Source organism: Pleuronectes platessa, chromosome 7, assembly GCF_947347685.1.
Source record: "Pleuronectes platessa chromosome 7, fPlePla1.1, whole genome shotgun sequence".
Taxonomy (NCBI): Eukaryota; Metazoa; Chordata; class Actinopteri; order Pleuronectiformes; family Pleuronectidae; genus Pleuronectes; species Pleuronectes platessa.
Window position 1 is genome coordinate 18,324,806 of NC_070632.1, and position 27,514 is coordinate 18,352,319.

General features: G+C 39.9%; 1 protein-coding gene across 4 annotated transcripts; it reads left to right on the plus strand.

The window, feature by feature from the left end:
- The first annotated feature begins 300 nt into the window (after positions 1-300).
- On the plus strand, positions 301-27,276 carry cald1b (caldesmon 1b). 4 transcript variants are annotated; one of them, XM_053427916.1, is made up of 17 exons: positions 301-370; positions 2,475-2,652; positions 13,037-13,140; positions 16,168-16,293; positions 17,169-17,514; positions 17,726-18,400; positions 18,739-18,774; positions 18,859-18,926; positions 19,200-19,446; positions 19,597-19,722; positions 20,426-20,469; positions 20,559-20,637; positions 21,263-21,394; positions 21,476-21,613; positions 23,186-23,257; positions 24,359-24,395; positions 25,633-27,276. In XM_053427916.1, exons 3-17 carry the CDS (start codon positions 13,067-13,069, stop codon positions 25,647-25,649), a joined length of 2,217 nt encoding a protein of 738 aa, XP_053283891.1. In that variant the 5' UTR covers positions 301-370; positions 2,475-2,652; positions 13,037-13,066; the 3' UTR covers positions 25,650-27,276. The 4 variants fall into 4 exon arrangements, with proteins under 4 accessions (XP_053283891.1, XP_053283887.1, XP_053283892.1 ...); XM_053427912.1 differs by lacking the exon at positions 2,475-2,652 and having other exon boundaries at positions 316-370; XM_053427917.1 differs by lacking the exon at positions 2,475-2,652 and having other exon boundaries at positions 316-370; positions 25,636-27,276.
- The last annotated feature ends 238 nt before the right edge of the window (positions 27,277-27,514 follow it).

The following is a 27,514-nucleotide window of genomic DNA, read 5'->3' on the forward strand; positions in this document are numbered from 1 at the left end:
GCATCATTCGGCCTCTCAGATGTTTGTGTGACTTAATGTCTCGACATGAATGCATTGACTCCAGAGACGGAGAGAAGACAGAAAATGTTTACAGAAATATCTCTTCTAAAGACCTAATTTATCATAATAGAAACTACATCATATTGAAATTATTATAGGAGCTAGTTAATCTCATATACAATTGTGTGTATAAACTGAATGGACAAATGGCATAAATTCCTGCACACACACACACACACACTGGCCAAGTGTGGACATCACTGAGCTGCAGTCGGAGCAGGCGGGGCTGTTCAGGCTGTGTTTATAAACCTCTGGGGGCACGCGCTGCCCTGACTTCGAGCAGGAACAGTCACTTCAGTCTGCAGGCCTGGTAAGTTTTATGATGCTATCCTCTTACAGCTGAAACGGGATGTTGTTATTGTTATTATTTTAGAGTGATGTGGGTGAATTTCAGCAGAATAATGCTGGCACTGTGACCGATGTAGTTTTAGATGATGTCAAGACATAATTTGATGTCACCACAGGGTTTAAGGGTTAAACTAACCAACTGGATTAGATTGTGAAGAGCTCTATATTCAAAAGACTGTAAATAACATGTTGCAATAATTTGGGTTATATCTGTTATAGATATCTCACTCCTTGGAAAAAAATGCCCTTCTATTTAGGCTGATTACACCTATGTGTTTTGAAAAGTTGATATCATCAATACAACTCATTTGATATTTAATGTGAAAAAAATGTATAAAGCAGAGAAAAGTCTGCACAAAGATATTAAAACAGCAGGAAAGTGAATTAAAAATTCTCACCTCTATGCACGTTTGTGCACAGGCTTGAGAAATAGACAAAATGATATGAAATATGAACCTAAACCTTTGTCCGTTTTCTTTGTTTATACTGACAACTTACAAGCAATAATTTCCTTTCTTCTTTCAATTCTCAGTCAAGAGATGCTAGTAAAGTTGAAAAAACAACAATCATATAGTTCAGTAGATTTTTGCAGAGGGATCAGAAGGCTCTGTATCCACGTTGCATTTGTGACATAATATCGGGAAGGCAGGACCTACTCATTTCTATCAGGGTCTGAAAGATAAACGACAAACTTGTCCTTCCCCATTGACAAAGTAATTGCAAGCAGGAAACACGCATCTGCTCTGTCAAACACAGCATTGAATACTGTTATTTGACTAAAGACTAAAGAGTTGACAACGGGCTGTGGAGAAGCTGTTGCTGCCTGTGGACATGCCAAGTCAGTCTCCTATTCCTTAGATGGTATTGGAGATAAAGGCTACAATCACATGTGAGTTGGAGTTCATGACCACCGGCTCATCTCGTCTCTCCGGGTTTGCTGAGTATCCTCGGGATAGTTTACCATAATCCGAGTGAATGCAGCTGTGCAGAGATCCAGTAAAAATGTTTGGGAATGAAGTGTACGAATTTTATGACATAGATTTGACTTCAAAGCTTCTATAAATCTACACAAAGGAGAGTTCACAGATTTAGTCTAATGACATGACGACTTAAGTTCCTCGTAAAGGGCGGCATCAAATCAGCTTGATCCAAACACCGCCGTCTCTGACAGGAGCGAGCAGGGCACGAGCTGCCCTGTGCACACAAACAAAGGCAGATGACTTTTTAAACAGACTTTTAAAGGCAGTCATTAAAAAGAAGTCAAATTTACCAAATGAGAAACCGATACAGGGCTGAATCACAATGCGGAGGCTTTAGTCTGAGCAACAAATGAGTCCTTGTTTCTGAGAGGTGGCGTGATTCGACAGAGAGGAAGGCCGGCTGCTCTGTCAATGCACAGATGGGACGTTTTAAACAGGAGAGGAAATGGTTTTCCAAATGAGCAAATTGCGGGAGAGGTAAGAGGTGAACGTTACTGGCTCTGACATAAATGAAGGCATTCATCAGTAATCAGTCTGCCATCAAATCTACTTAGTAGATGCAAGGTGGAATAACATTCCTCTGGCTCACACCCGGAACGGTTGAGATTCAGGGTTTATTTGTTTAAACGTTCACCTGCTCCTGCACCATCGCTATGACGACGGTGATGATAGTTGGCCTCCCAGCAGCACAGTATGGACAGTGGACTCATGGCGACTACAATGGAAAGCAGTTATTCTTAGATTTGTATAGCAGCAGGTATTTCCTAGAGTAAACCACGCTCTGTGTCTGTGGCCTTGCACTTGGCCAAGCTGGGACACTACAACTAACACTGGCTGTGTGCTTCCTTAAAAGGAGGCCGAGTACACTGTCTCAGCTGATGGGATGCAAAGCAGGGAGTGCACATAGCTGTATCTATTTCCATTGAGTCCCCCTGGTCGAGGAGGAAACTGTTACTTAGCTCTGGATTTGGATTCATTAAACAAATCCAAAGATACCTCAGTTATGTTTCATTTATCACTAAGAGCAGATTTGTCATAATAAAAGACAGATTTCAGCAAGTGAACAACACATTTCCCTTGTTTAAGGTTCATCTGTCAGCGCGTGATGGATTCCTTGGGTCCTTTGCTTACTAAAGCACTGAGGAGAAACGAGGAGCCCGACTGAGTATCCAAATCTTCACTCGACCACTTGATGGTTATCAGCTGCAGATCGACACGCCCTCCTTTTCATACCAAACAAACATTTTAATGAGCTGCAGTAAAGGTCAGCACTACAGCGTGCACGTCCTGGCTGGTAGACTGAAAGGAATTTGCATCCTGGTCAGGGACTTTTTCTTATGTGACCATGTTTGGTCATGTGGAGTAAGCAGCTACGGCTTCTTGATTCATTGCAAACGCCTCTCTGGCGTTTGTTTATCACTGAGTGTGTTGAAGCACGTCCTTTATCTTTTAGCAAGAACCTCCTCTGATTGGGGGTATAGAATGACCTCTATCTTGTATATAGTTTGTATGTTTATTAGTGCAAATTACAGAGAGAGCAACCATGACATCACTTTTAATTCTTTATAAAACACTGACCAGTATAATAAAGCCAAAAGTCAAATATTTATACCGTGAGATGAAAAAAACATTCACTCTGCTTTCACTGTGCAGTGAGTTGAGAACATTTTCTCACAAAAACCTAATAGGTTCCTTCTGGGGTCACGTCCCCAGATGTGACCCCAGACGATGTCATTGAAATCGGTTGAGTATAATTTGTGTAATCCTGCCAACAAACAAACAAACAAACAGATGCAGACGCAAATATAATGTACTCGGCCGATGTACATCCTAACATTTATTGGGCTTACAATTCAATGGTTCTGATCCCAAATCCGAAAAAAGATGTGAAACCATAGGGAAACCCACTTAAAACCTTGCTGAGCAGACTGTGTGACTGGAGCTGTGTGGCTGGTATTTATTCAGGGATCAGCCATGTCTGTGGAGGAGGATGGATGATCATGGTTAAGCATTCAAGTCTTGAGGGCAGATATTACATTGGTGACCCAAATCCATCAAGGACATTATAATTAAAGACTCAAAATATCAAACCACTGCAATTTATCAATCAACGGCTCAAACTCGTCCCAGATATCAGATCCTGGAACCCAACAACCAGGAGGCTGGTGTTGTTAGTTTGTCTGGAAGAACTCATCCATGTGAAAATACCCAAAGCATCTTTACCTTCATGTTTCAGGACTTAACCTTATTTTGCAAGAGCAGGCTGATAAATGATCAACAAGGCAGATGAGATGCTGTTAGAATTTGTTATTAGATTTAACACAATGTGGAAGCTGCTAAGAGTTTAAATGTATTGAGTTTCCTGTGGTCACACTCTGCTTGTGGCCCAAAGGATTGTGGGCAAGTTTTTGCGAAACATTTTGCCTCCACAGAACGAGTGACTGAGTTTTTGGTTTCTGTATTACACCAAAATTCGAAAGGTTCAGAATTTGAAAATAAATGCCACAATACCACTGTCCTGGATGGAGGACAAGTCAAAATCTCTCAAAGGCAGGGCATCATGAACTTAGTGCAGCAGGCAAACAGACTCCAAATGAAACCCCTTTCATCTGCTCATAATGATTTACCAAAGTCTTGTTTCTTACCTTGATTAAAGCCAAACAAAGAAGTGCAATTACATGAGAGTTGCATCTAAAATGAGATTCATATTCATCCCATTTTACACACTGTCAGCTGCCTGCACACAAGTCCTGTCTGTGCCACACACTGACTATATCCCTCACTGTGTCAGATCTCAAATGTAGCTGATTGGAGGGATTATATAACGATATGATGATTATATATAAGTGTTTTCTCTTATAATTGTAGAATGGATTAACGTGTGATGTACCAGACTCATATGAGAGAGATTAACACATGGAAGTTACTTTAGTTACTTGTATGTCACTTGTATTTGTCTGCATAGATTGCATATTTTAAAAGTTTGATTCGTTCTTGGGCTTGTTTGTCTTATTGAGAATTTGAAGAAAAAAGATCAGTGAATATTCTTTACAAACAAATTAAGTCATTCAAACAGAGTTTTAGCATTCTATAAGTAAACAGAACATTTCACTTTCACTTCAAGGTGCATTATTTCTTAAGATGTAGAAATACCCCCATGTTGCTGAATTGTTCCTGCAGCTTTGAAAACATTTTTAACAGATGATCTATGGAGAATTTTAAGGGTCTGCTTTCCCTTATCTAATATAGGGCCACAGCAATTTGCAGTTTTAATTATCATTGACTTTATCATTTCTTTATGAATTGATTGATTAGTTGCATTTTCTAATAAATTTCTGTTTGACTGACATCGTACTTTAGTTTACTTTAGAGATTTGGTAGATTTTTTATATTTGGTAAAATTGCTTATATCACCTTAGATCAGGGGTGTCCAAACTTTTTGTCCCGAGGGCCACATACAGAAAATAATTTGAAGGTCTGGGCCACTCACGCCGCCACGCCCCCCTGCCCTGGAGCGGACTGTTGACAGTGTGCCTCAATCGCGTAGCTTAGGGCGGGGGGCGTGGCGCCACCTAGTGTCAAAACTGAGTAGTACAACATAGTGGGCCATAGTCCATTACATTACAATTAATTTAGCTGACGCTTTTATCCAAAGCGATTTGCAATCAGTGCATTCAAGGGAAGGGGAGAGTGGGGTAATGTGAGACACCCACTGTATCTAGGCAACGGAACACATTTGTGGTCATGTGATCATTATGTTTTCAAGCCCCTCCCATTCCACCCTTGCCATGAAGGAGAAGTTGGTGCTGATGCTGTGGTTAGAATGTTTTTTCACAAAAAATTTCATTTTGCATGTAAAAGTATATTTTCTTGCATCAACTGTTGTGTCAAAACAAATTGATTCAGGTAGAAAAACTTATATCATACATGTTGGTGAACTTCCAACATATAAAACCATGTGGTTGATGCTAGCTGAAGATTAGCCTGAATTGCTAAGAGATGTTTTTTCTAAAATGTTGGCTGTGGGGTAAAGTGAGACATGTAGCACAAGTTAAGTTTAGTCTTAACCATATTTTAGTGTAATATTACATCACATATGTTTTATTTTTAATGCCTTAAACATTGTAGAAAAGCCATCATGCATAGAAACTACACCAGGAAGACAACCTGGGGCCAAACACCCCTCCCAGAGATGGAGAGTGCAGCCGCTGAGGTCATGCAAGGAAAGAAGTCCTTAAGAAAAGCTGGAAGGGATAGAAATATTGATAAGACAACCCTCAAAAGATTCATAAAGAAAAAAGAGGACGGGGAAGTAAAATCAGTAGCCTGGGGTGCAGTAGCTGAGGCAAAGAGAATATTCACAGATGAGATGGAGGAGGAGCTTGCCAAACACTTAAAACATCTAGCTGACCAGTTCCATAGCCTTGCTCCAGTTAAGTGCTGTGAACTGGCATTTGAATACGCAGAGAAAATCAATATCCCTGTCCCTGCCAATGGGACATAGAAACAATGTTCAGGTAAGCTAGGGTGTTTAAGAGATTACATGAATCATAATAATCATAAATGTGCTTAATTGACCTATTACAACGTGTGTTGTTATGGTAGTTTAAAAGTGGAAAAGGTAAGTGGATCACTTTACCCCCTTGATTTCTCTGGTCTGTCCGTAGCCGGGGTAAAGTGAGACACAAGACCACTTTTTTACAAACAATCATATTTTCACTGCCCTTTGTCCTGAAGACATTCTGATCATTTCCATTGCTAGGAAACATCCTGAATTAATAGGAAATATGTAAATTTGACTGATATGATTTTAGCTCGCCTAGAGGGGAGCAAATGTAAAAAATGCCCAAATTACCCCACTCTCCCCTAATCGAGGGTACAAACCCATGAACAACAAGAATCAAAAAAGTACAATTTTTCAAAAATAGAGCAAAACTACATAGTGCTATAAGTAACTGCCATTTCAGTGCTACTAAATTGTTAGTTTAAAAAAAATAAAAATAAAATAATAATTTTTATAATGTTTTTTTTTTTGAGGCGGGCCAATTTAAAATGGATGGCGGGCCGCAGATGGCCCGCGGGCCGTAGTTTGGACACCCCTGCCTTAGATGATAATTTTCAGTTAGTTTTTAGATCATTGTGTAGTTTGCATTAAAGTGACAAAATTGTTATACAGTAACAGTAACATCAGTGAAAAACAGCCATAATAAAGAATGAAAAATTCACAGACCTGAAAAAAGAATAGTTGTAAGAGTGTGAGCTAAGTGGCTAAAAAATCGACTCGTGGTGGCTGCTACAGTAACAGAATGTGCAACTGAAGATGGCGACTCCGAAGCTGACGCCCGATGTTTATGATCACATTATGTCTCCACACGAAAAGGACAAAGACCTAATTTGTTATTGTCTGGCTTCCTTTCCGTCATACCCACCAGTCGAACTTGATTGATTACAAGACAGAGAGAGTTGTACAGACTGATATCCAGCTGCCTGCATGTTTTCTGAATGAAGATGTGAGGTCTGCTGTAAGCTGCCAGACCAAATGTAAATCAGCCATTAAAAACAATTATTTTTTCCTGCCTTTTCGTCTGATGTGTTATTAATACATTGGCAACCTCTCCAGAAAGACGCCATCATCAGGTCAGTAATTACACAGGCCGACTATATACAAACAGCCCATGGCATGTACACAATGCTGGGATGAAAAGAAACACAAAGGAGGACCATGCAATTGATGTAATTATGGGTTTTTAGTGGGAGTCTCTTAACTTTTATGTTGCATGCCAAGCACTAATGTCCTAGAAGACTTATTGTAACCGTCAGTGGACCACTAGAGGAATTCTCAGGCTAAATCCTCAGCTTCAGAGACAAAAGAGTCAAATGTGGGTTCACTGTGATTTAACTTCTTTTGGTGGCACTGGCTCTGGATGTTTCCAAAAGCAAAACAAGTTTATTAAGAACTGTGCTCGTTAATTACTCTCTTAAGGTCTCCCAATAAAACGTTCTAAGTATATTAAAAGGATGAATCAAAAGTCTCCGAACCTTCTTTGTCTGCACCAGGTTTGAATAATACAGCTCAACATTTTAGGAGAAATAACACTCATGTCTAATGTAAGTGTTAAATATAGAAAAGGAGGCATAAGAAGATTAGACTGTTGGGGGGGGGGGGGGCGTTTAAGTTATATTTTAAATATTATTTAATAATTTTAGGGCAAACTGAGACATAAAATGTCAATATGTTACTCAGTGAAGTTTTACTGCCTAGTTCTGTCCAGCCCTTCAGGCTTTTCAGTTTAGTCTGAACCAAAGTGTGGAGTCTCAGACCAAGGTTCAGACGAATGGACAAAGTTTGATCTGACCAAAACAGTCTGGGTTATTTGCAGTGTGAAAACACTTCTATAGATAGTTTGGACTTTCGGGAGCACTTTGCAGGAAGTCGTGACAGGACCGAAAAGTAGAAGGAAAAATGCAGAGTCCAGAAAAAGAGTAGTAACAAAATTAATAAAAGGAACCTGTTCTTCAACTGTAGAATTGAAAGCACGCCAACGTTAGAACCACACCAGTCAAACCAATCAATGTCCAGTATATGTGCAGCTTCTGTAGGTGATGAAGACAAGCCATACCTTTGTTACAAAGAATGCTTTTGGGCGCTCCTGGCATAGCAATGTGAAACCGATACTAACCAGAAAAATTACAAACAATGAACGTTGGTTTGGACTTTCAGTTGTGAAAACGCCTCTAGAAGTTGCTGGGAGGTTTTGCCAGGCTCACTGTTTCCCCTCCAGACTGTATGTTAAGTTTGGGTAATTGCATCCTGGCTCTTGCTCAGTATGTAATGCATAGAAATGACAGTCTTTCAAATCGATATTCTCTCAGAAATGCTTAAATGCAAATGTTGGAACACATACACGACCAGTGTTCACCAGTCCACATGTCACAGTAAATGCTTCCAGCAGCAAAGCAGAATTGTTTCCTTGTCTGGGCTGTTTTACGTGACTCTTGCAAACATCCACATAAATATTCATGAGAAGCATCTGGTCAGTGTTAGTGATGAGGTAAAGAGGTAAAACAAGATTAACCAGTAACTGATGTATAATTGTTAAACTGTTACAGGCACCATTCTGTGTTTTTTTTTTGGTGGCAAGTTAGAAGAAAAAGATAAAATTGTTAAAAGAGGGGGCACCAGAACATAATGTCAACATATAAACGGTGGATTTTTTGCATTTGAACTACCTTATGCAAGCAACATACTTCTAATTTATACAAATCACCTGTCTGATGACTGATGGGGCCACTGCTAGGGGCAACTCTCTAGTGATTATCTGTAAATGTATGTGTAGAAAGCTAATTCCCTCTTGCTTCCAGAGTGATGATTTGTTAAACTTTACAAATGCGGACCTTTGCCAGCCTGGCAGGACCTGGGCCAATAAAAACAGGGCTGGATCTCAAATCTGACGTGTGTGTGTGTGTACGGTATGTGTGTGTGTGTGTGGGTGATTGAGGTGTTTGCCTGCAGGTCGGTCAGTCTGCAGTATAATAGGGTCCATTAGTCATATAGGAACATTTGCAAGGAGAGTGATTGATATCACTTTGCATTATGTGATTGTAAAAAGGAAATAAGTCAGTGAAGGTGTGAGTGTTTCACTTCCATAGATTAGAACTGGAACATTGAATTTTTCGCAGGAATGCTCTTGTAAGAAATGTATGATAATCTTAGGTTTATGTGAAAATGGTGCTGTTGATGGTCTCTGAAAGCAAAATGATCAGTTGTACTCATCCTGATCACATCTGCCTGTGAACAGCAGGGGCCCTCGACATGGTGCCTTGCTGATGCTGCCTCTGTGTTGCAGATCAGATCAGGAGACCAGAGATCAGTAGGTTTCCTGTAACTGCACATAATCCTGGATGTTTCAGTGCCATGCAGTTCAGCCTGCACATACAGGGAGGTGCTTTAAATAATCAAACTGACTTCTGGTACGTTTGCTGTGGTATGGGGGCGGTGTCGCCTAGGTGGTAGATGGGTGGTTCTTCAACAAGAAGGTTGCTGGTTCAAATCCCACTCTTCCCCATCTGCATGCTGAAGTGTCCTTGGCAAGATACTGAACCCCTAAATGGCCCCTCATAAATGTTGAGTGTAATAATTGTAAGTCGCTTTGGACAAAAGCGTCAGCCAAATGACATGTAATGTATAATCAGTTGAAATGGTCCTTTGTCAGACAGAACAAGGACAAATGCAGACGGGCTGTGCTGAGGATCAAACCTCCAACCTTGTGGTTAGTGGACGAGACTTTGTAAGTCACTCTATAAGGAAAGTGAGGATACATCCTGAGGCTGTGGATCAAGATGTAACATCACTTTATGAGACTTACATTAAAATGAGACCTTTGAGTTCAGTCCCTGACCTCCACAGATCATTATAGTATCTGTGTTAGTAACAACCACCTCTAAAACTGTTTTGTCGAGCAGATATATGACTTGCAATAAATCGCTTTGCTGTTTTGTTTAGAGGCACTGTTTAAACGAGCGCGACCTTTTCTAGGAAACCTCTTGTTGGAGATGTAGAGTGGGTGTTAGAGAAAGGCCTCTGTCGGCATGTTCTGGTTGTAAGCCTTTGTGACTGTATATGGTATCAGCCATAGTGAAAACCAAACTGCCTGTGATCCACTGCTCATTGTTGGTGGGCTCCTCTTCCACCCTTAAGATCCAGATGACAAAATAAAGGGACGACACTGAAGTAGCCCTTTTAATAAGAGAGTTACATAAAACTCACGTAATCTCATGCAGGTAAGAATAGATTATAATGCTGTGCTACACTTAGTTTCAACTGGTGGGGACATAAACAGACAGCAGGTGGGTCATATCAGTGTAAGGGGAGATAATCGGCCAAGTGCACGATATAAACGAAAATAAAGTGTGATGTCAGCTTGACTCTGTGAGCTCATGTCACTCGGACTCCCACTGCTTCGAATCTTGAGATAGAAAGACAGATTGATATAGAAGGAGAAAGACGAGAAGTTGGTTTTCTTACGAGGAAGGCCAGAAAACGTATCCACATCCTTTTGTTTCAGCATGTTCTTAGATGTCAAATGATTCAGAGTGTGTGTGTGTGTGTGTGTGTCTCTGTGTGTGTGTGTGTCAGAATTTGATGGAGGGCTTTTTCCTCCATCATCTAGGTCTATAGTCATTACAGTAGATCATCAGACTACTTGATAAATATTAGACTACAATTAATTTATTTCATTTATTTATTTCTTCAAGCATAAAGCTCATTAGTAATTGCACCAATGTTGCATATTTTTTGTTAACGTGCCTGGGGTGTAAGTATTTGCTCTCAAAATTCAAACGAAAGAAAATGAGTTTATTATGTTTATGTTTATTTTTATGTTTATTTATTTATTCATAATGATTTTCGGAGCGTTTGTTGGCTCCTCTGCACTTTGACATGACAGTGTTCGGCACCTGTTGGCGCAGCTGTCTGAGTTTCTTTTAAACTTGATGGTTGATGGCAGCTGATTATTGTGCCAATGTTCCATGAGATGTTTTTATAAAGCTGGGTGATGGCACATGGTGAAATGCTCTGAAGGCTGAAGGTGAATGAACCTGCATATTGTTTGCAAGTCTATGCACTCGACTTCTTCAACACGATATCTTTGAACACTTGAGATAATGCCTCTTGGTCTTTCGGGCGCAGGGAGTTATGCAGTTGGAGTCTCAGCACATGATCTTATGGTCTTATTATATTACATAAGTGGCTCAACTTAGGGAATTGAACCCTACAAGAGCAGGACAAAACACAGATGTATTTTTATTTTATTAGAGGCTACTCGAGAAGTGCATCCATGTTTAAATGATTACTTTGAAAAGCTGCAGCTGAGAGATAGATGAGAAGACAACGCTGCAAAGTTAGCTTAGCTAAGACTGGGAACAGTGGGCCCAGCTTGGCTCTATTCACAGGTAACAACATCTTCCTTGTAGCACCTCAAAGCTAAATAATCAATTCTTGATAAAAAGTACTTATTTTAGACTAAAATTACGAATTCAAACATTGTTTCTGTATCAGTTAAACAAATGAGAGTAGTGTGAGCTATTTCTGTTTCTGTTTCGAGGCTGAGCAATACAGCTAGGCTACGCTACGACAAGCTAAGCTAAAATAAACTAATATAAGCTACATTGAGCTAACCTCAGATAAGCTGAGTTGAGCTAAGCTTAAATAAGCTAAAATAAACTAAGATAGCATCATGGAGCTACTTTGAAATAAGCTATGATATGATAAACTACGATAAGCTAAGATAAGCTAATATAAACTAAGATGAGCTAAACTGAAATAAGATGAGCTAACAAGTTGCCTGCTCTATAGCATCATATTTACTAGACAAACATTAGAGGTTTATCTAACTTTCAGTAAAAAAAGTGATCGAGCCCATTTGATCATTAATGATGAAAACTTTATTTCTAAAAATATAGAGCAAAGTTTATTAAAATCTTGTTAAACTCTTTTTAGTGATGAGAGGTGCACACGATTATGATGTGATATCATGATTATGAACTATGAACAAGAACAAATGTAAGAGAAGAAAGCAGCAGCAAAACACATTTTTCAAATCAAGATGAATGAGAATAATTTAATTAGTTTTCTCTGGACTGTTACAGCTATGTACTGACGTTTGTTAGAATTAGTGTAACATTAAAAAGGAAACTGGTCAAACTGAGCTCAGAGCATCAAGGTGCTGCAGGTCAGCTTGACAAAAACCATCTTCAGAAAGTCATTAACTCCTTGACAATAAATCTCAACCCTCTCTGAAGATAACACCTAATATAAAATGATACATGGTAATGTTGTACTACTGATTCATGACAGGGTGCTTGAAGGCTTTAGTTTATTGAAGTTTGCTGATATACATATGAAATATCTCTGCATCAGCTTATCAGCAACGAGATGGCCTCGAGAAAACAGGAGGGCATCAGGGGAGCCAGTGGAGTTTCAAATAAATAAATAAAAACAGACTAAACAAGATCTACAGCACGTCAGACAGAGCAAAGAAAGCAGGATAAGATAAACTAAGAGAAATTATTTGAACAAGTCAGCAATCAGGGATCAGGGAGGAGAACGGGAGACAGAGTAGGAGTCAGGATGAGGAGGAGGAGGAGGAGGAGGAGGAGGAGGTGGGAGGCTGTGAGAGAACGAGAGGGGAGCACAGAGGCAGGCTTTGCCTTTTCTGGTAGTTAAACGCTACTGAAAGAACAAGCAGGAATTCTCTTAGCTGCAGAGCCCGGGATATAAACCAGACTGTAGAAGTTGATGTAAGAAGGAGGGGACACACTGCTGTCTATGGACTAACTTTCAGCTACTGTTCAGGTATTGTGAACCAACAGACTCTGGAGTTTTTGTGACTTTTTAGACCATTAAACTGTCTTGGGTGTTGCTCCCAGCACTTTTTTACTTTAATTTGTTTACTGCTTCTTTTTTAAAGTAGCATCTTTCCCTGTCGCAGTGGGATTATTGAATATCCCAACAGTTTGAAATGATGTTGATGTATTGAGAGCCGTCCTAAATGGTTGTAGGAACCTACTGTACTCCAAAGGTACGATGCACGGATGGCTTAACGATTGATTAGTAATTAACTATTTTGAAACATCTTCTTGTCTCTCAGCGAGAAAGTGAGGAGAATCTTTTGGGCACCATGGACGATGACTTTGACCGCCGCATGGAGCTGAGGAGGCAGAGGAGAGAGCAGATGCGTGTCGATTCTGAAAAGTAAGTGAACGATCTTAGAACATGTAAACATGTGCAAATGAAACACATGCATGCAGCTAAAAACACCATCATGGACCTTGACACTTTGTCACACAGAGAAACGGTTTGGGGAAAGTGAGTGAAATTCAGGCCAAAAAAAGATGAATTTGAAAATCAACTATTGAAGGACAGGCAAAATACCAAACTTCATCCTCTTCAATCCAAGCCTCAAAGTTTTCAGCAGGGTGTGACTTCAGTAGACCACATCTGCTGTTGCTTCCAGTTATTAGACAGCCGGAGGAAGTCATCAGTGTCGTGTGGAGTAGTTTAATCAAGACAAGCCACTTTTAGAGTTTACATTAATTTTCCCTGCGCTTATGAACTATGCATAATGTGTGTGAGTGATTTTGTGAGTGCCTGTGTGGCTGCACATGGAGCAGGCAAGACTTGGACGGAGCTCAGATGATGACGGGTTAATGATCTCCAGTGATTTCTTCACTAGTTGCAGAGTCACTCGACTGGGCTGCTGTTTGGAATTGTCCCTCACTCTCTGTCATCTCCTCCCCCTCACTTTCTGTTCTCAGATAAATATTACAGCACTGTTATAAAGTAGACTCTAATGTCTGAACTGTGCACTCACGTAAGTAAAGTTGAATTTGATTTTAATCCTTGGATAATTACATTTAAATTGTAAGGGGTTGGGAATAAATCAACAGAAACTCATTGTCTGACTGGTGAATACATATTTTAAAACAAGTAAAAGCCGTTTAAGATGAAAATGAACCAAACGAATACTCTGCTATGAAACCCCTAAAATTGGACATGAGGAGAAAGTCTTAATGCCCCTTGATTTTCTTAATATGTCAACTGTTGAACTGGACACTCAAGCATTGGAGATCTCGTTGCTTGCTGGTGCCATTATCTCTTGAAGCTCAATGAATCCTGGGATAGGTTGGCCCGATAAGGATCCCCCCCGTTGGAGCCATGGTTTCTTGGGGACGAAAGAAGGCATTTGTCGGTCACATTAGAAAGAGCCTCTGAAATCGGACAGCCTTCGTGTGCCACTGTGACTTCATATCAGTCTTCAAATGTAGCCTCCGAAAGGTTCTAGCTCCTGAATTGAGACATAGCTATAGTTTAGGGAAGTCAGACAGTATTGATAGACAACCTATAACATGTCGGGTATTTTGTTTTTTTAATGGGATCTGTTCAAAATCTAAAATACCATTGGTTTGGTCCACCAAGAGATGATAGTGAAATGTTGCCATATCAACACCTCACGCATCATTTTCTTTAAGTTCAGGAGTCGATTGATGTCCTATTGGAGTCTCAGAGAAGGAAATTGTTTACCTCAGACAGCTCTGCCATACCAGCCCAGTCTGCCATACAGCCTGTCGCCAGCCTCCAGATCCTCCGCTACTCTCTGCCTCCCAAGGAAGTGCTGCAGACACTGGAATGTTTTGCCTTCCATTTTTTGGCACGACACAGCCTTCTGTGAATGCGATAGACCCTGTCTGTTGGGTTTTCAGTGGCTTTTATATCATTTAATTTGGTTCCCCTATTGCACAATAAGCCCTCATCATATTTCCCCCTATTTATCATACTTTTACATCCCTCGGGTTGCTCATCTGGAAATGTCCCAGTAAAACTCTTACAGCAGCCTCACAGCAGGTCTCCAGCTTGAGGTGGAGTAATATCTTATTGAATTACTTCCTCAGTGATTACTTGAGGCGACCCACTCTATTCGGAGGAACCTTTGCCCGGGGATTTGTTGGATTTCCGCCTCATTTGGCTTTTTGTTGCTGTTCTAAAGACAGAGAGGATGCTTGTGGTTCTCATCCAACTCTTCCTCTCCCAACATCTGTAAATCATTGTGCAGAGAATTCAAGATGAGCAGAGGGAATGGCCCATGTTCTATCAATGGGCCATTTGAAGCTCTCTCTCTGCCTCATAAAGCCTGGTAATGCTTGGAAAGACCTAGGCTGGCACGCTTCGAAAGTCTCACTGTGAATGTTCTCACAGTTGAGTGAAAGTCAAGCGAGGGATGTGAGAGGATGGAGGGGAAAACAGGAGGGCAACATTTTTGGCAATTGCCTCTCATCTATAATCGGCACATAATAGCCTATATTGTTAGCTTTCTAGAAAAATGTCTTATTCCCTCATCTTTCTCTTTTTCCTCACTTTCTCAATGTTCTGTTTCTTCAATGTGACATTTGTATCTCAGACACACAGAGAGTGTGTGTTTCTTATTATTTCATAGCCTTTTCTCATTCCGTTGTGGTTCCAGTCTCGATTATGTCTCTTGAAATCGTGTGGCTTGTATTAGCGGTTTGCAACCTGGGGGTCGAGATGTCTCAAAGGGTACAGAGAAAAATTTCAAGGGATGCCGGATACTTCTGTTACACAATATGAAGATATGTCTACATTTTTTCCCTTTTCCTTTGGGGACATTGAATATAAGCGGTTTATTCCACTCTTATTGGCCAATTTGCCCTCATCATCTTCTCTCCATTTATTTTGTTTCACATCCTTTGGGTTGCTCATCTGGAGATGTAACAGTAACATTTATGTAAAACGTTTTTGTAACTCCTGAGGGAGCTGTGCTAACATGAAATCTGACCATTTGTCTCACGTAACATCTAGCAGCATCGACTGAGGCTGAAAATGGGAAACTTGTAAAAAAATAGAATGGAAACTGGTTTATACACATGGATGAGAATAGTGGTATTGGAGTCTTTCCATGCAGGTCAACACAGGGTCAAGTGCTCTGAGAAGAAAGTTAATTCCCACTGTCTTCATGGTCACTTTGGTTTACACATTTTTTATCGGGAAATAACAATATCAAGCATCTATTTTAGGGAAAACATTTCCTCCTGAGTAACTATCATGTTATTAATGATTCAAGTTCAGTAACTGGATAATGACTGTTAAGAAAACACAATTTTTCCTCAGTGTGTGTCTTATTATGGAGTGAAAATGTAGAAAACGTGAATGTCTTTCATCGTTTGACCAACACATTAATGTGTATCTGTGTGCTTGATGGTTCAGGCCGGGTAACACCAACGATGATGACGAGGAGGAAGCACGGGAGCAAAGGAGACGTGCGAGGGAGGACAGGAAGAAGATGAGGGAGCCTGAGGAGTCTGATATTTCTGATGCTATCAACAGTAACAGGTACAATGAGGATGAGGGGACCATAACTCTGAAGAGTACTGTTGTGGGACAAAACAGAGGAACTTGGGCATGATAGTCAAGAGACAGACAAATACAGACCTCCGAGTTTAGCCTCTGAATCAAGCAGAGAAGAAGACTTGAGTCTTTTTTTAGTTTAGAGGTGACCAACAGGCAGAGCAGTTTAGTGAGTTAGCGCACAGAATCTGCCTGAGTGTCAAGTTAATGACTCAAACTGAAGCAGAGGAGAGCAGACTAATATTTTTGAGCAGGAGCAGATTTCCCTGTGAGGATGAGTAGTTTGGGAGAGTGAGCTGAGAGGAATGGAAATCATTGTGCACTATTTGAAGATGTAATGCTTCAACAGCAGTGTTATTTTATCGAATTAGTCGGGTACCAACAAAAAACTGAGCTGATACTTATAAGAATACTATAAGAGAATGGGAGTAAGAATTAGGTATTTTAGAGAAAACAATAAATAAATTAAACTCCAAATACTTCAGCAAGTACTAGGGACCAACATGGTACATTACAGGGTAACAAAAGTTTGAGGAAAATACTAGACCACGAATAACCCTTTCCGTACTGTGATTAATAAGGAAATCTAAATACCAGCAAAACATTATGTTATATATTATATAATATAAGAACCAAACTCTACCTGCATTTAGGTTTGGATAATCACTTTGGGTTTCAATATTTGGAACTGCTTCCAGTGGCTGTGCCCTTCTTTGAATGATTTCCACAGCAGAACGATTCTTGACTTTTAATAGTTTAAGAAATATGATGGTTTTGGGGAATTTAGAGATTCAGCTTTAACTGGACTTGAATTTCAGACTCTGCTTCTTTATGAACGTATCAATCTCACGTTTCTACAGTGTTGAAGAGAACGAATCCTCCTCCACACCCACTGACACCATCGATGCTGGAGGTGCAGATGATGACCAGGCTTTGCTGGAGCGCCTCGCCAAGAGGGAGGAGCGCAGGCAGCAGAGAATGAAGGAGGCGATGGAGAGACAGAAGGAGTTTGACCCCACCATCAGCACCCCTGACGGCACAGACGGCCCACTGGAAGAGGTGTCCTCCATTAGCAACCGCAGCAGTCAGCAGCGGACAGAGGAAGAGGAAGAGGAGGAGAAGGAGAAGGAGAAGGAGAAGGAGGACCAGGTGGCAGAGGCAGATATGAACTCCTGGAAGAAAGAGGAGGAGGAGGAAGTAGAGAAGGTAAGGAGGAGTTTCCAGCTTTTTTTCTTAAGAGAATAATGTTCTTAAAGCAAAAAAAGAAATATATATTTTAAAGGTTATTTTTCTCTTGACAGGAATCATCAGCCACAATAAATTATATATTATCTTTTCTTTTCTTCCTATAACTTTATTTCTACTTATCTATGTCAAGAAAATGATAGAAAATAAATAAATCTAAATTTTCCCATAGGAGGAGATTGACGCTGCAACAAATGAAGAGGTAGATCAAGGAAAAGAAGAGGAAGCTGTTCCTGATCTTGACAATGAGCAAGAAGAAAGGAAGAGGAAAGAAGAGGAGGAAAGACAGCAAAAAGAAATGGAAGAAAAGTTAAGAATAGAAGAGAAGGAGAGGCAACAAAGAGAAATGGAGGAAAAGCTGAAGAGAGAGGAAGAAGAGAGGCAGCAAAAGGAGGAGGAGGAGAGGAAGAAGCGGAAAGAGGAGGAACAACAGAAACAAATGGAGGAGAGGCTGAGAGAGGAGGAAGTAGAAAAACTGAAAAAAGAGATGGAGGAAAAAGAAGAGAAGGACAGACAGAAAAGGGAGATGGATGGGAGACAGAAGAAAGAGGAGGAGGAGAAGCAGCAAAAGGAAATAGAAGAGCGGCTGAAAAAGGAAGAGGAAGAAAAACACCAAAAGGAGATGGAAGAAAAGAAGAAGAAGGAAGAGGAAGAAAAGCGGAGGAAAGAAATGGAGCAGAAGAAGATAAAGGAAGAGGAAGAAAACAAGAAGAAAAAGGAGCTGGACGAAAAGAAAAGGAAGGAGGGGGAGGAAAAGCGGAAAAGGGAGGCAGAGGATAAAAAGGAAAAAGAGGAGGAGGATAAATGCAAAAAGAGAGACATGGAGGAAAGAAAGAAGAAAGAGGAGGTATTGAACTCAACCTTTTCTTATATTGTCCACATTTTTTAATCAACAGAATAGGGACATTTTATTCTAAAGCAAATCCTTAACGTTTAGGATTAAAGGGCAGTAGTAGGCCACTTCTGATTCGTCCAGGTTTTTCAGATATTTGATGTTTCCTAGTTTTGTGCTGTGGTCACAAATCAGATTTTTTGTGTCCAGGATGTTACAGCATAACATTTAGTCTAGATCTGCCTTGAATTCATTTTCTCTCCTTTTTTTTATGGGTTTTTGACAAGATATGTTTCTACTGAGCCTTCTTTCCATTATTGTATTAATCGTGTTCTTCTTTCTTCTGGATTAAGAACGAAAAGCTTAAAAGATTTGGTCTTAAGGAAAAGGTAAAGAAAAAGTGATTAATTTAATAAACATTACAGTTCAGTGCGGTTTTTATATGTCTAAATTATTTCTTTTTTTTTTGTAAGAATGAACCAGCCAAACAGAACGGAGCCTTCATTGAGAACAAGCTCAAGAAAACAGAGAAGACGTCAAGGTAAATCTTCCCAGACACCTTATTCCAATATTACACATTGTTTTTGTCATTTTTTTTATTGCTCATTCATTTCATTTCATAAAATGTATAAGAAAAGTTTTACATTTGATAGAGTATGAGAAAATGGGCTAAAATTGAGAAAACGGATTATGAGAAAATTGACTTAATGTAGCCATTACTTTTATTGTGTTCATTTACAGTTTAAATAATTTTCAAGCCACCGGTCATGTGAGTTTGTATGTGTGTGTCGTCATTAAACAACTGCCTGTGCAGGGACAATGCTCCCTCCACGAAGGCAGACGACGTGGAGCGAAAGGAGGCTGAACATAAGCTGCAGGAGCTGAAGCGCCGGCGAAACGACGCAGAGAGCGAGGAGTTTGAGAAGATGAAGCAGAAGCAACAGAACTCAGAAGCCGAGCTGGAGGAGCTGAAGAAGAAGAGAGAGGAGAGGAGGAAGATCCTGGAGGAGGAGGAGAAGCAGAGGAAACAGGAGCTGGAGGACAAAAAAGCCAAAGAACAGGTCAGGATGGACTCAGGAATTCATATTACCACAAAAATATTCCACATTGTGAAATTTTGTAAGGAACCGAGATGTTGAACAACACTTAACTTTAGTTTGATTTGATTGTTGGGCCGAAGGTGTGACAGTAAATTGTGGCTTTGGTAACAGGAGGAAAGGAAGAGGATGAAGGAGGAGATAGAGAAGAGGAGGGCGGAGGCTGCAGAGAAGAAGAAACAGAAAGAAGAGGACACCTCAAAACCTTCCTTTGCTATCAGTCCCAAAGGCTCCTCCAAGGTGAGTCCTGGACCAGAGGTTCAGACACATTACAGGGTTTCAATCGTCAGTAAAAAAAATATGAATTACCATAATTAGTTGAACTTACCAACATGACAGAGGTGTTAACCTTCTCATCGAACTCACAGCAGGAACGAATTTCATCTCACATTAGGTGTTTCTCTGATCTGTTTCTATTTGTTTTCTACAGTTGAGAGACATGGCAACCAAAGCACAGCTACGTCCCTTTATCTTTGGTTTTGCTCATTTATTTTGAATGTTGCTATTAGATTTATATTAATAGATGACAAGAATATACAAATATGCTGTCTGCCATTTGAGTTGTACTAAAATATGGCAGTAGATGATCTATGATGCCTTTTCTTGCTGGAGTATTTTTGGAGGAATGTTCAGAATTGAGTGTGTACATAGAATTTCTGATTCCCTTCTAAAGTAGTCCTCATCCCACACACCATGCTTGGTGTGTGTGTGTGTGTGTCCTGGCTCTGTTACAGCCAAACTAAATCACTCGGGCCCTGACCAGTACAATGATCAGTAGCAGTACAGACATACATTCCCAGTGACAGACTGGTCTGCCTCTCAGTGAGAATATGTTGGAGACAGGAAGAAGAAACAGAGCAGCTTGACCGAGTCTAACTTACGTGCGCATGTCAGTGACTCCAACTAATTTATAACTTAAAACTTGATGTTTTGTTGTGTGCAGATTGGAGAGAAGGCAGAATTCTTGAGCAAATCAGCCCAGAAAAAGTGAGAAATTAATGGTTATTTTTCAGTGGTTGAATAAACCAGGGGTTAGTGTGTCTTATTTAACTAAATTGTGTTCTTCATCTTTGCAGCACTGCAGCAAGAGTGTCACACACTCCACTTGTGTCCAAGATAGGCAACAGACTGGACCAGTACACTTCTGCACTCCAGGTGAGATGAGACAACATTATTCACTGTCCTCAGAGCCTGAACTTAAGTAAAGGTGCCAATAGACAATGTATAAAATCTTAATTAGAGAATTAAACCTGTATTAAAATTCTGAAGTAACAGCAGAGAAGTATTATCCACAAAATCTATTTATAATATCAAAACTAAGAATGACAATATCAGTCCCAGGGGCAGTGAGAGAATAGGAAAGTAAGAAAGTAAGTAATGTTAAAAAAATTAAAAAATGAAGTTGAATAAAACAAATAAACTTTAGACAATTAGAATTATCTGAGAAGTCTGGTGGGGAAATGTGTCTTTGGTGTATTTCGTGTAAAATATGGCAATGAACCTCAACGATACACAGCTTGGATTGGTAAACTAAAAATGATTGGAACCACTGATTATTTAACAATGCATCTTATTTTTAATCTGCAAAAAAACTATTAACCTTGGCTGTCAAACTAATTTGACAGAAAATGGAAACAGAAATACAATGGAAATAGACAAGGTCACAACAAGCACCTTCGGAACAGTATTGAGTGAATGTACATTCCACCATTGATCCTCGCTCAGCGTCGAGCTGCTTTTTTGTCCTTTCAAAGTATGAAATCATCTTCTGTCTCCACAGGGTAGCAAAGAAGGCAAATCCCCCAAGTCTCCTCTGGCAGATATTCCTACAGGAGGCACACGCAGCATCAAGAGCATGTGGGAGAAAGGCAACGTCGGCGGCTCCTCTGAAAGTCCAGCCCCTGCCAACAAGGTGGAGGATTGAGAAATCAAGGACGGACAGGTTCACTGATGGACCATGAGACTGAGTACATGATATCTTTTTTTCCCCCAGGACTTGGCTGTTATCAGAGGAGGTGTGGCTGGACGTGTCAACAGCTGGATGGCAAAGCCTGCAGAGCCAGAGAAGTCGACACCTGCACCTGCACCTGCAGCAGCAGCAGCTGCACCACCCGCAGCAGCAAAGCCGGCAGTAAGGCCCAATAAACCCTTGTCCTCATCGCACACGGGCTATTGTAAATCAGACACCAGTGTTACTAAAACACAGTAATCCCTTGATATTCAGTACATGCTAATGTTCTCATTTGCACGTCAACATGCCAGCCTTTTGTTGGCTGTGGCCTTTTCCTCTGAGCTGCAGGAAGGGACAGTGTTGGTGTAGGAGTGTAGTGACACCATATGGACAGTTTACGTAACAGCATCTGCAAATGAAGCAACCCTCCAAAAAAAAGAAAACCTAAAGCTAGATGAATGCAGTTTTAAATATAAACATTAGGAAAAAAAACTTTGAATATAGAAAGAATATTGTTCTCATTGCTGCAGACAACTGTTCATCCACAAGGCACGGATTCAGACTTCAGTATATCTACATTCAGAGGTTTTCCTCTCTATACATTAATCAACTTGACCTCTGCAGGTATTTTCAGATTATGTTACAGTCCATGGAACAAACAGCAATTACAAAAAGTTTGCTCAGTCGTTGTGATTCTGTCTCTGCCAAAAAAAGACATGCTGTATTTTTATCTCACTGCGACTCCATTCTCCAAGTCTCCTTCAGGCTAAGGTAGAAGGTCATGTCCCTTCACATTTGTCAGAGACATTATTCACTTGTCTCACAACACAGACAATTTAACCAACATGTTGTGGAATTATTAGTTTAGTTTATTTACTAATGGTATTGTGCCATTAAATGGAGGAGGTCATTTGTTCTTGGTGGACACTGTGTCCTTGACTCAAAGTAGGACACCAGCTGCTAATCCCAGCAGGTCGTCTGGAGACATTACTCTGTGTCCATAAGCAGAACGGTTGCAGAATGAAGTGTGACATTGTTCTAACGTGGACATTTACGAGCAAGATATCTTTAGTGTCAAACGTCTTGGCCAAAGGAGCAGTTGGTTTCAACCTTGCCTCTACTTTTGCGGCCACGCCCCCCCTGAAGGGATGAAACTGGATAGCAGTCTGGTGCATGATCAATTCTTTAAATGGTCTGTGTTCTCTTCTCTGTGTGTTTACTTGTTCATTTCTTATCTGCCTTTCTCTCCACTTTGCTGACGCACCTGTTTCTTACAGTTTTCCTCACTCAAACTTTCCCTGCTCCTCTCTTCAAACTGATAAAGGTATCCCTTTGCATACATATCACTTCAACTGCAACCGATAATCTGACACATAATGAATATTTGTTCATTAGATGAGGTAAGATTAGATGAGATGAGATAAATTAAGATGAGTTCAGATAAGATATGACAAGTTGAGATGAGATATGGTAAATTGAGATGACATAAAATAAGTTGAGATGAGATGAAGTAGGATGAGATAAGATAAGATAAGTTGAGATGAGATAAGATAAGATGAGATTGTCCTTAAGGAAATTTGTCTGACAATAACAGTATTTTCTTAAGAGGACTAGTTTGACTTTTGATATTTCCATTATACTTGTATTGGAGTATGTGTACCTAGTTGTACTTGTACTTCTCTTCTGGTAAAGAATACAGTTACTTCTTCCTCCCCTGTGTGAGACTGAAAGGTGCCATGTTGTTTGTGACAGGAAGTGAAACCAGGTGACGTTGGTAACAAGCGCGGCATGTGGGAAACCAAGAAAAGCTCTGCACCTGCCAAGGTAACACACAGACACACGTCCTGTGTTTAACACCTTCCTGTTCGTGTTTTAAGGGATTTCATAGTGACATGATCCTGTTTGTTTGTTTCATTCAGTCTAAATAATCAATGGTGAAAGAGGTAACACTCAGTGCATGTCCCAACAGGCATGGTGTGACTGATTTGTGATGTTTTACACTGATATTACATCTTCGCCCAACACACATACGATTGGTTGTTTTTCTCAGTTCAGGCAATTCAAAAAGTGATTCAGTCAAAATCTGTCTGATGTTTCTGTGAGGGACTGAACTCACGATATAACTCTACATTCTACCTCCACCTTTGCTCCTTATATTCAAACGTAACCATGGTTTGTATAAGAAGCACACATGTCTCTTGTGGATGTGACACACCCAGTCAATGTCCATATAACTGAACCTCACACATCTGTAAACATCAATTATCTCCTATTAAAAGTCAAATTGGGGATTTCAAGTCTCTGGTTGAGCTGCCTGAACGGAACTGTGAATATTGACGTGATGAAAGAGTAGATTTCTGTATTTATCACTTACACACGTACTGTAATATACACTTTAATATTTGGGTTACTTTGTTCCCTGAGTGGTCTTGAGGACATAAATAGTTTTTCCTTGGCTTTGATTGTGTTGTTTATGTGGAACATGGATTATTTTTAAACATGAATGTGATTGGTATGTTGTGACTGGACGTTTTGGCTGCACTGTGCACAGCTTTTTGTGCCGAGCTACAAGCTGCATTTAAGTGAGGAGGATAATATTGTTTAGTGCATGTGGTTGTTAGTGATATGATTTTCTTTCAGACCAGTGTTTTAATAAAATCTTTAATATGGCATATTATATATTGTATATTGTCTATCTATTATACGAGTCCACAACATTCACCCTCACATATCTCTTTACTTTCAGAACCATCATTTTCATATTGTTTCATTTACAGGGATCCTTTTTCACTCTCAGGAAGAAGAAGTTAACACACCTTAGCTTGAAATTGATCCCAGAATATTTTCTTAAATTTTTTTTAACATTATACAGTTCTAAATTTTACAGACTCTTCTTCTCATATTTTCTTCTCACATTTTCTCCAGGTGGCAGTGGTAGGAAAGGGCAAGTTCGTCACAAATGGTAAGTTTGTAAATTGATTGTAAATAATGTTTGATTCTAACTTAGAAGTAAAAGTACATATATAATATGATATATTACTGTAAAAGGTGTAAATGAAAGGGGTCAAATCTACAATCCTCATTCAACAATAATTTGATGCCTAAATTCCAACAAAAATGTAATTTGAGCATAAACTCAAAGAGGATGAATACAGAGAAATTATTCAACAAGCAAAAACTATGTCATTATTAATTTATCGGCATCTCGGCCATTGTTTTAAGACAGTTACTTGAGTAATGTCTTCAGAGTAGGGCTCTTACTTTTTGAAGTTGCTACCTAACTTAACTACAATGTCACTCTGAGCATGCCATGACTGATTTATATCCCCGATGGACTCCTAACCACTACAGCCCACCAACCTTCCTTCATGTGCCAGAGTAGCTGCTCCCTGTAAATCAAATCGGCTGCAGGAGATTTTAGGGCAGGAGCTTGGCTCTGTGGCACTGTGGTCTATATTTAAAAAGCCTCTCACCCTGACCTTGTTTCCCAGTATAAAGAACCTCCAGCCCCCTGGGATGGCTGTTGCACTGTTCACCCGGTGCCACCTGGGCTGCCCACTACCGGCGAGCTGTCAAGCATACCGCAGTGCAGCTGCTTGATTTTCACATTACAGCCAACTGCTAGGGAGGATTACCAACTATTTAAAAAACAAATCGCAACAATCATAAGGCTTATTCAGTCATTGTTAATGATAAAGACCCTCCACGTAGCCCTACAGCCTGAGAGAGAACTCGCCATTCATATCAATCATGTACTCATGACAAAAACGTTGTTCGTCTCCGTGATCAAAAGTCCCATTTCCTCTGACACCTAGCCCGCCTGAACCAGAATGTGAACAATAGAGGTGGAAAGCGTTTAGTCAAGTGTCAGCTTCAACCCTAAATAGCTATCGTCCCCTTTTCTTCATCAGAAATAGACTGAGCAATGAAGTAAAGGGCAAATGACAAAGTTACAGCTTTCAATCATGTCCTGGCTTTGGCTGCATGGTGTCATCGCCAGGGGGACTGTGTCTGGCAGTCAGACACACACACACATGCAGACGCATTATATACACATAGAGAAGTAGGGGTGTGAAAGCTCTGAGACAAATATCATTAAACACCTTAGAAATGTTGGTAAATCCTACTATTTTGATTGCAACATGGAGGATTGCTTTGACTAATGGATCTTTAATGTGTTTTCTTCTTCTTTCTATTAGCAGGTGTAAGACCCTAACCAGTGACCCCATCATATCAATCAAACCAGACCAAACACAAGGCTACTCTGCTCCTGTGTGTGTTTCCATTCCCCTTCAACACGCCTGTATTTTAAGTTCCGAGTGAGAGAAAGACGAGGGACCGGGACGAGTGACGTTAGGTTTCCAGCTTTCACTAAAAATCTATTAATTTGTATTGATTTGATTGGTTTGATCTTTTGATCTTTTTCATGTAGAAATTTGATGTCATATTAAACCACACCTTAAATGATTGATAACTCATGGGATAGATTTCATCCTCATTTTCCCCAATTCAAAAACAGGACACTGATCCACACTGATCCACACTGATCCACACTGATCCACACTGATCCACACTGACCCACACTGATCCACCCAATTAGAAGCATTTGTGTTATATTGTTCTACACACTCACTGCTTTTTTGGGATGATAGTCACAGTTTTAACTCCATAGAAAGCATGTACATATTACAATTGTTTCAGTAGTTAGCCACTTTCTAATGAAGGACTCTTTAATGAAGAAGGTTTCTAAAGAGAGTAATGCATTGTGTAGTGGCTAAGACGAGGTTCATGGTTCCCAGAGGATGAAGCCTGCAGACCTTGGCGATCCCTGGTGTTGATCATCATTTAGTTAAGAGTGAAATGGAATGACAATCACGGCTGTTCGTCCATCATTTTTGTTAGAGAGATTCTTCTTAAAATTATTCACAACACTTGTGATCCTCTTACTTTCCATCTGGTGTCATTGTAAAGGTCAAAAGGTCAATAAAGTTAATAAGGTAAATAAGGTTACCACAAAGGTTAATTCTCCAAAACTTTCGTTTGTGAGCAAATACCTGCAAAGAAATCAAATTCTCATAATCCTCAGCGGTAACATTATTTTATGTTAAAGAGCTAAAATAAGATGATGAGTGGGTGGAATAATGTTTTATTAAATTTGAAGTCTATCTGTCTTATAACCAATTGAGTTATTAATGGATTCCCTACATTTATAACTAACATATTTATAAATAGAAACAATAAAACCAGTCAACAGGTTATTTTAAAACCTGGACACCTAAAACCTATTCTATTTAACGACCTATAACTGATATATAAAGCATTGGTAAATACACTATTAATAAAGCTATTGGTTTCCTCACACAGGATCCTGAGAGCAGAACATAATATCAGTGACTCATTCTTCCCAGAGGGACAGCCAGAGTATAACAGTTACAACAATTAAAAGCATGACAATCATTCTGTCAACAATTCCTGGTTATTTTGTATTTTTGACTTGTGGCAGTTTAACAATCACATTATTGTGTCGTATAAGCACAAGAGAAAGTCAAGTAAATCATGTGCTAGAGAGAAAACCACTGTAACAACGAATCAGTGATCAGTCAGACCCCATGCTTATCCACAATCAGATTACATGCCACTGTCTTTGCATGACAACTGCATTATGCTTTCAAGTTGGAATATTTGCTTAAGTGAACTTAAATGGTAGCCTGGTGTTTCTATCAGTGCAGCCGAGTTGAAATCTGCCAAAATGTATTGTGAGTCTCATGCAGTATTTTTGGTTTGAATGTGTGAAGTTATTGTTTGTGCTTGCTTCAGCAATAAAGAAACAAAAAAGGAAAAGAGTCTTTGTAACAGTTGTGTTGCCTTGTTTTTTCATATCAGGGGGGAAATGTTGCCCAACGTCTTTGTTTTCCAAAACTTGAACATATGACGCTTTACCAGGTCATGAATGTACCTGGAGTGTGTGTGTGTGTGTGTGTGTGTGTGTGTGTGTGTGCGTGCGTGTTTATGAGTGTGTGTGTCCAGCTGTCTAACAATAGACTGGGTGGCCATAGGGTGCTACAATCACATGAGTGTGAA

What these genes read in the sequence shown, in the direction of transcription:
- cald1b (XM_053427916.1), top strand. Translation starts at nt 13,067, where the DNA reads ATGGACGATGACTTTGACCGCCGCATGGAGCTGAGGAGGCAGAGGAGA. An exon ending in AGGAGGAGGAAGTAGAGAAG is followed by an intron (nt 17,515 to 17,725) that starts GTAAGGAGGAGT and finishes ATTTTCCCATAG; the next exon opens with GAGGAGATTGACGCTGCAAC. An exon ending in CCGCAGCAGCAAAGCCGGCA is followed by an intron (nt 21,614 to 23,185) that starts GTAAGGCCCAAT and finishes TGTTTGTGACAG; the next exon opens with GAAGTGAAACCAGGTGACGT.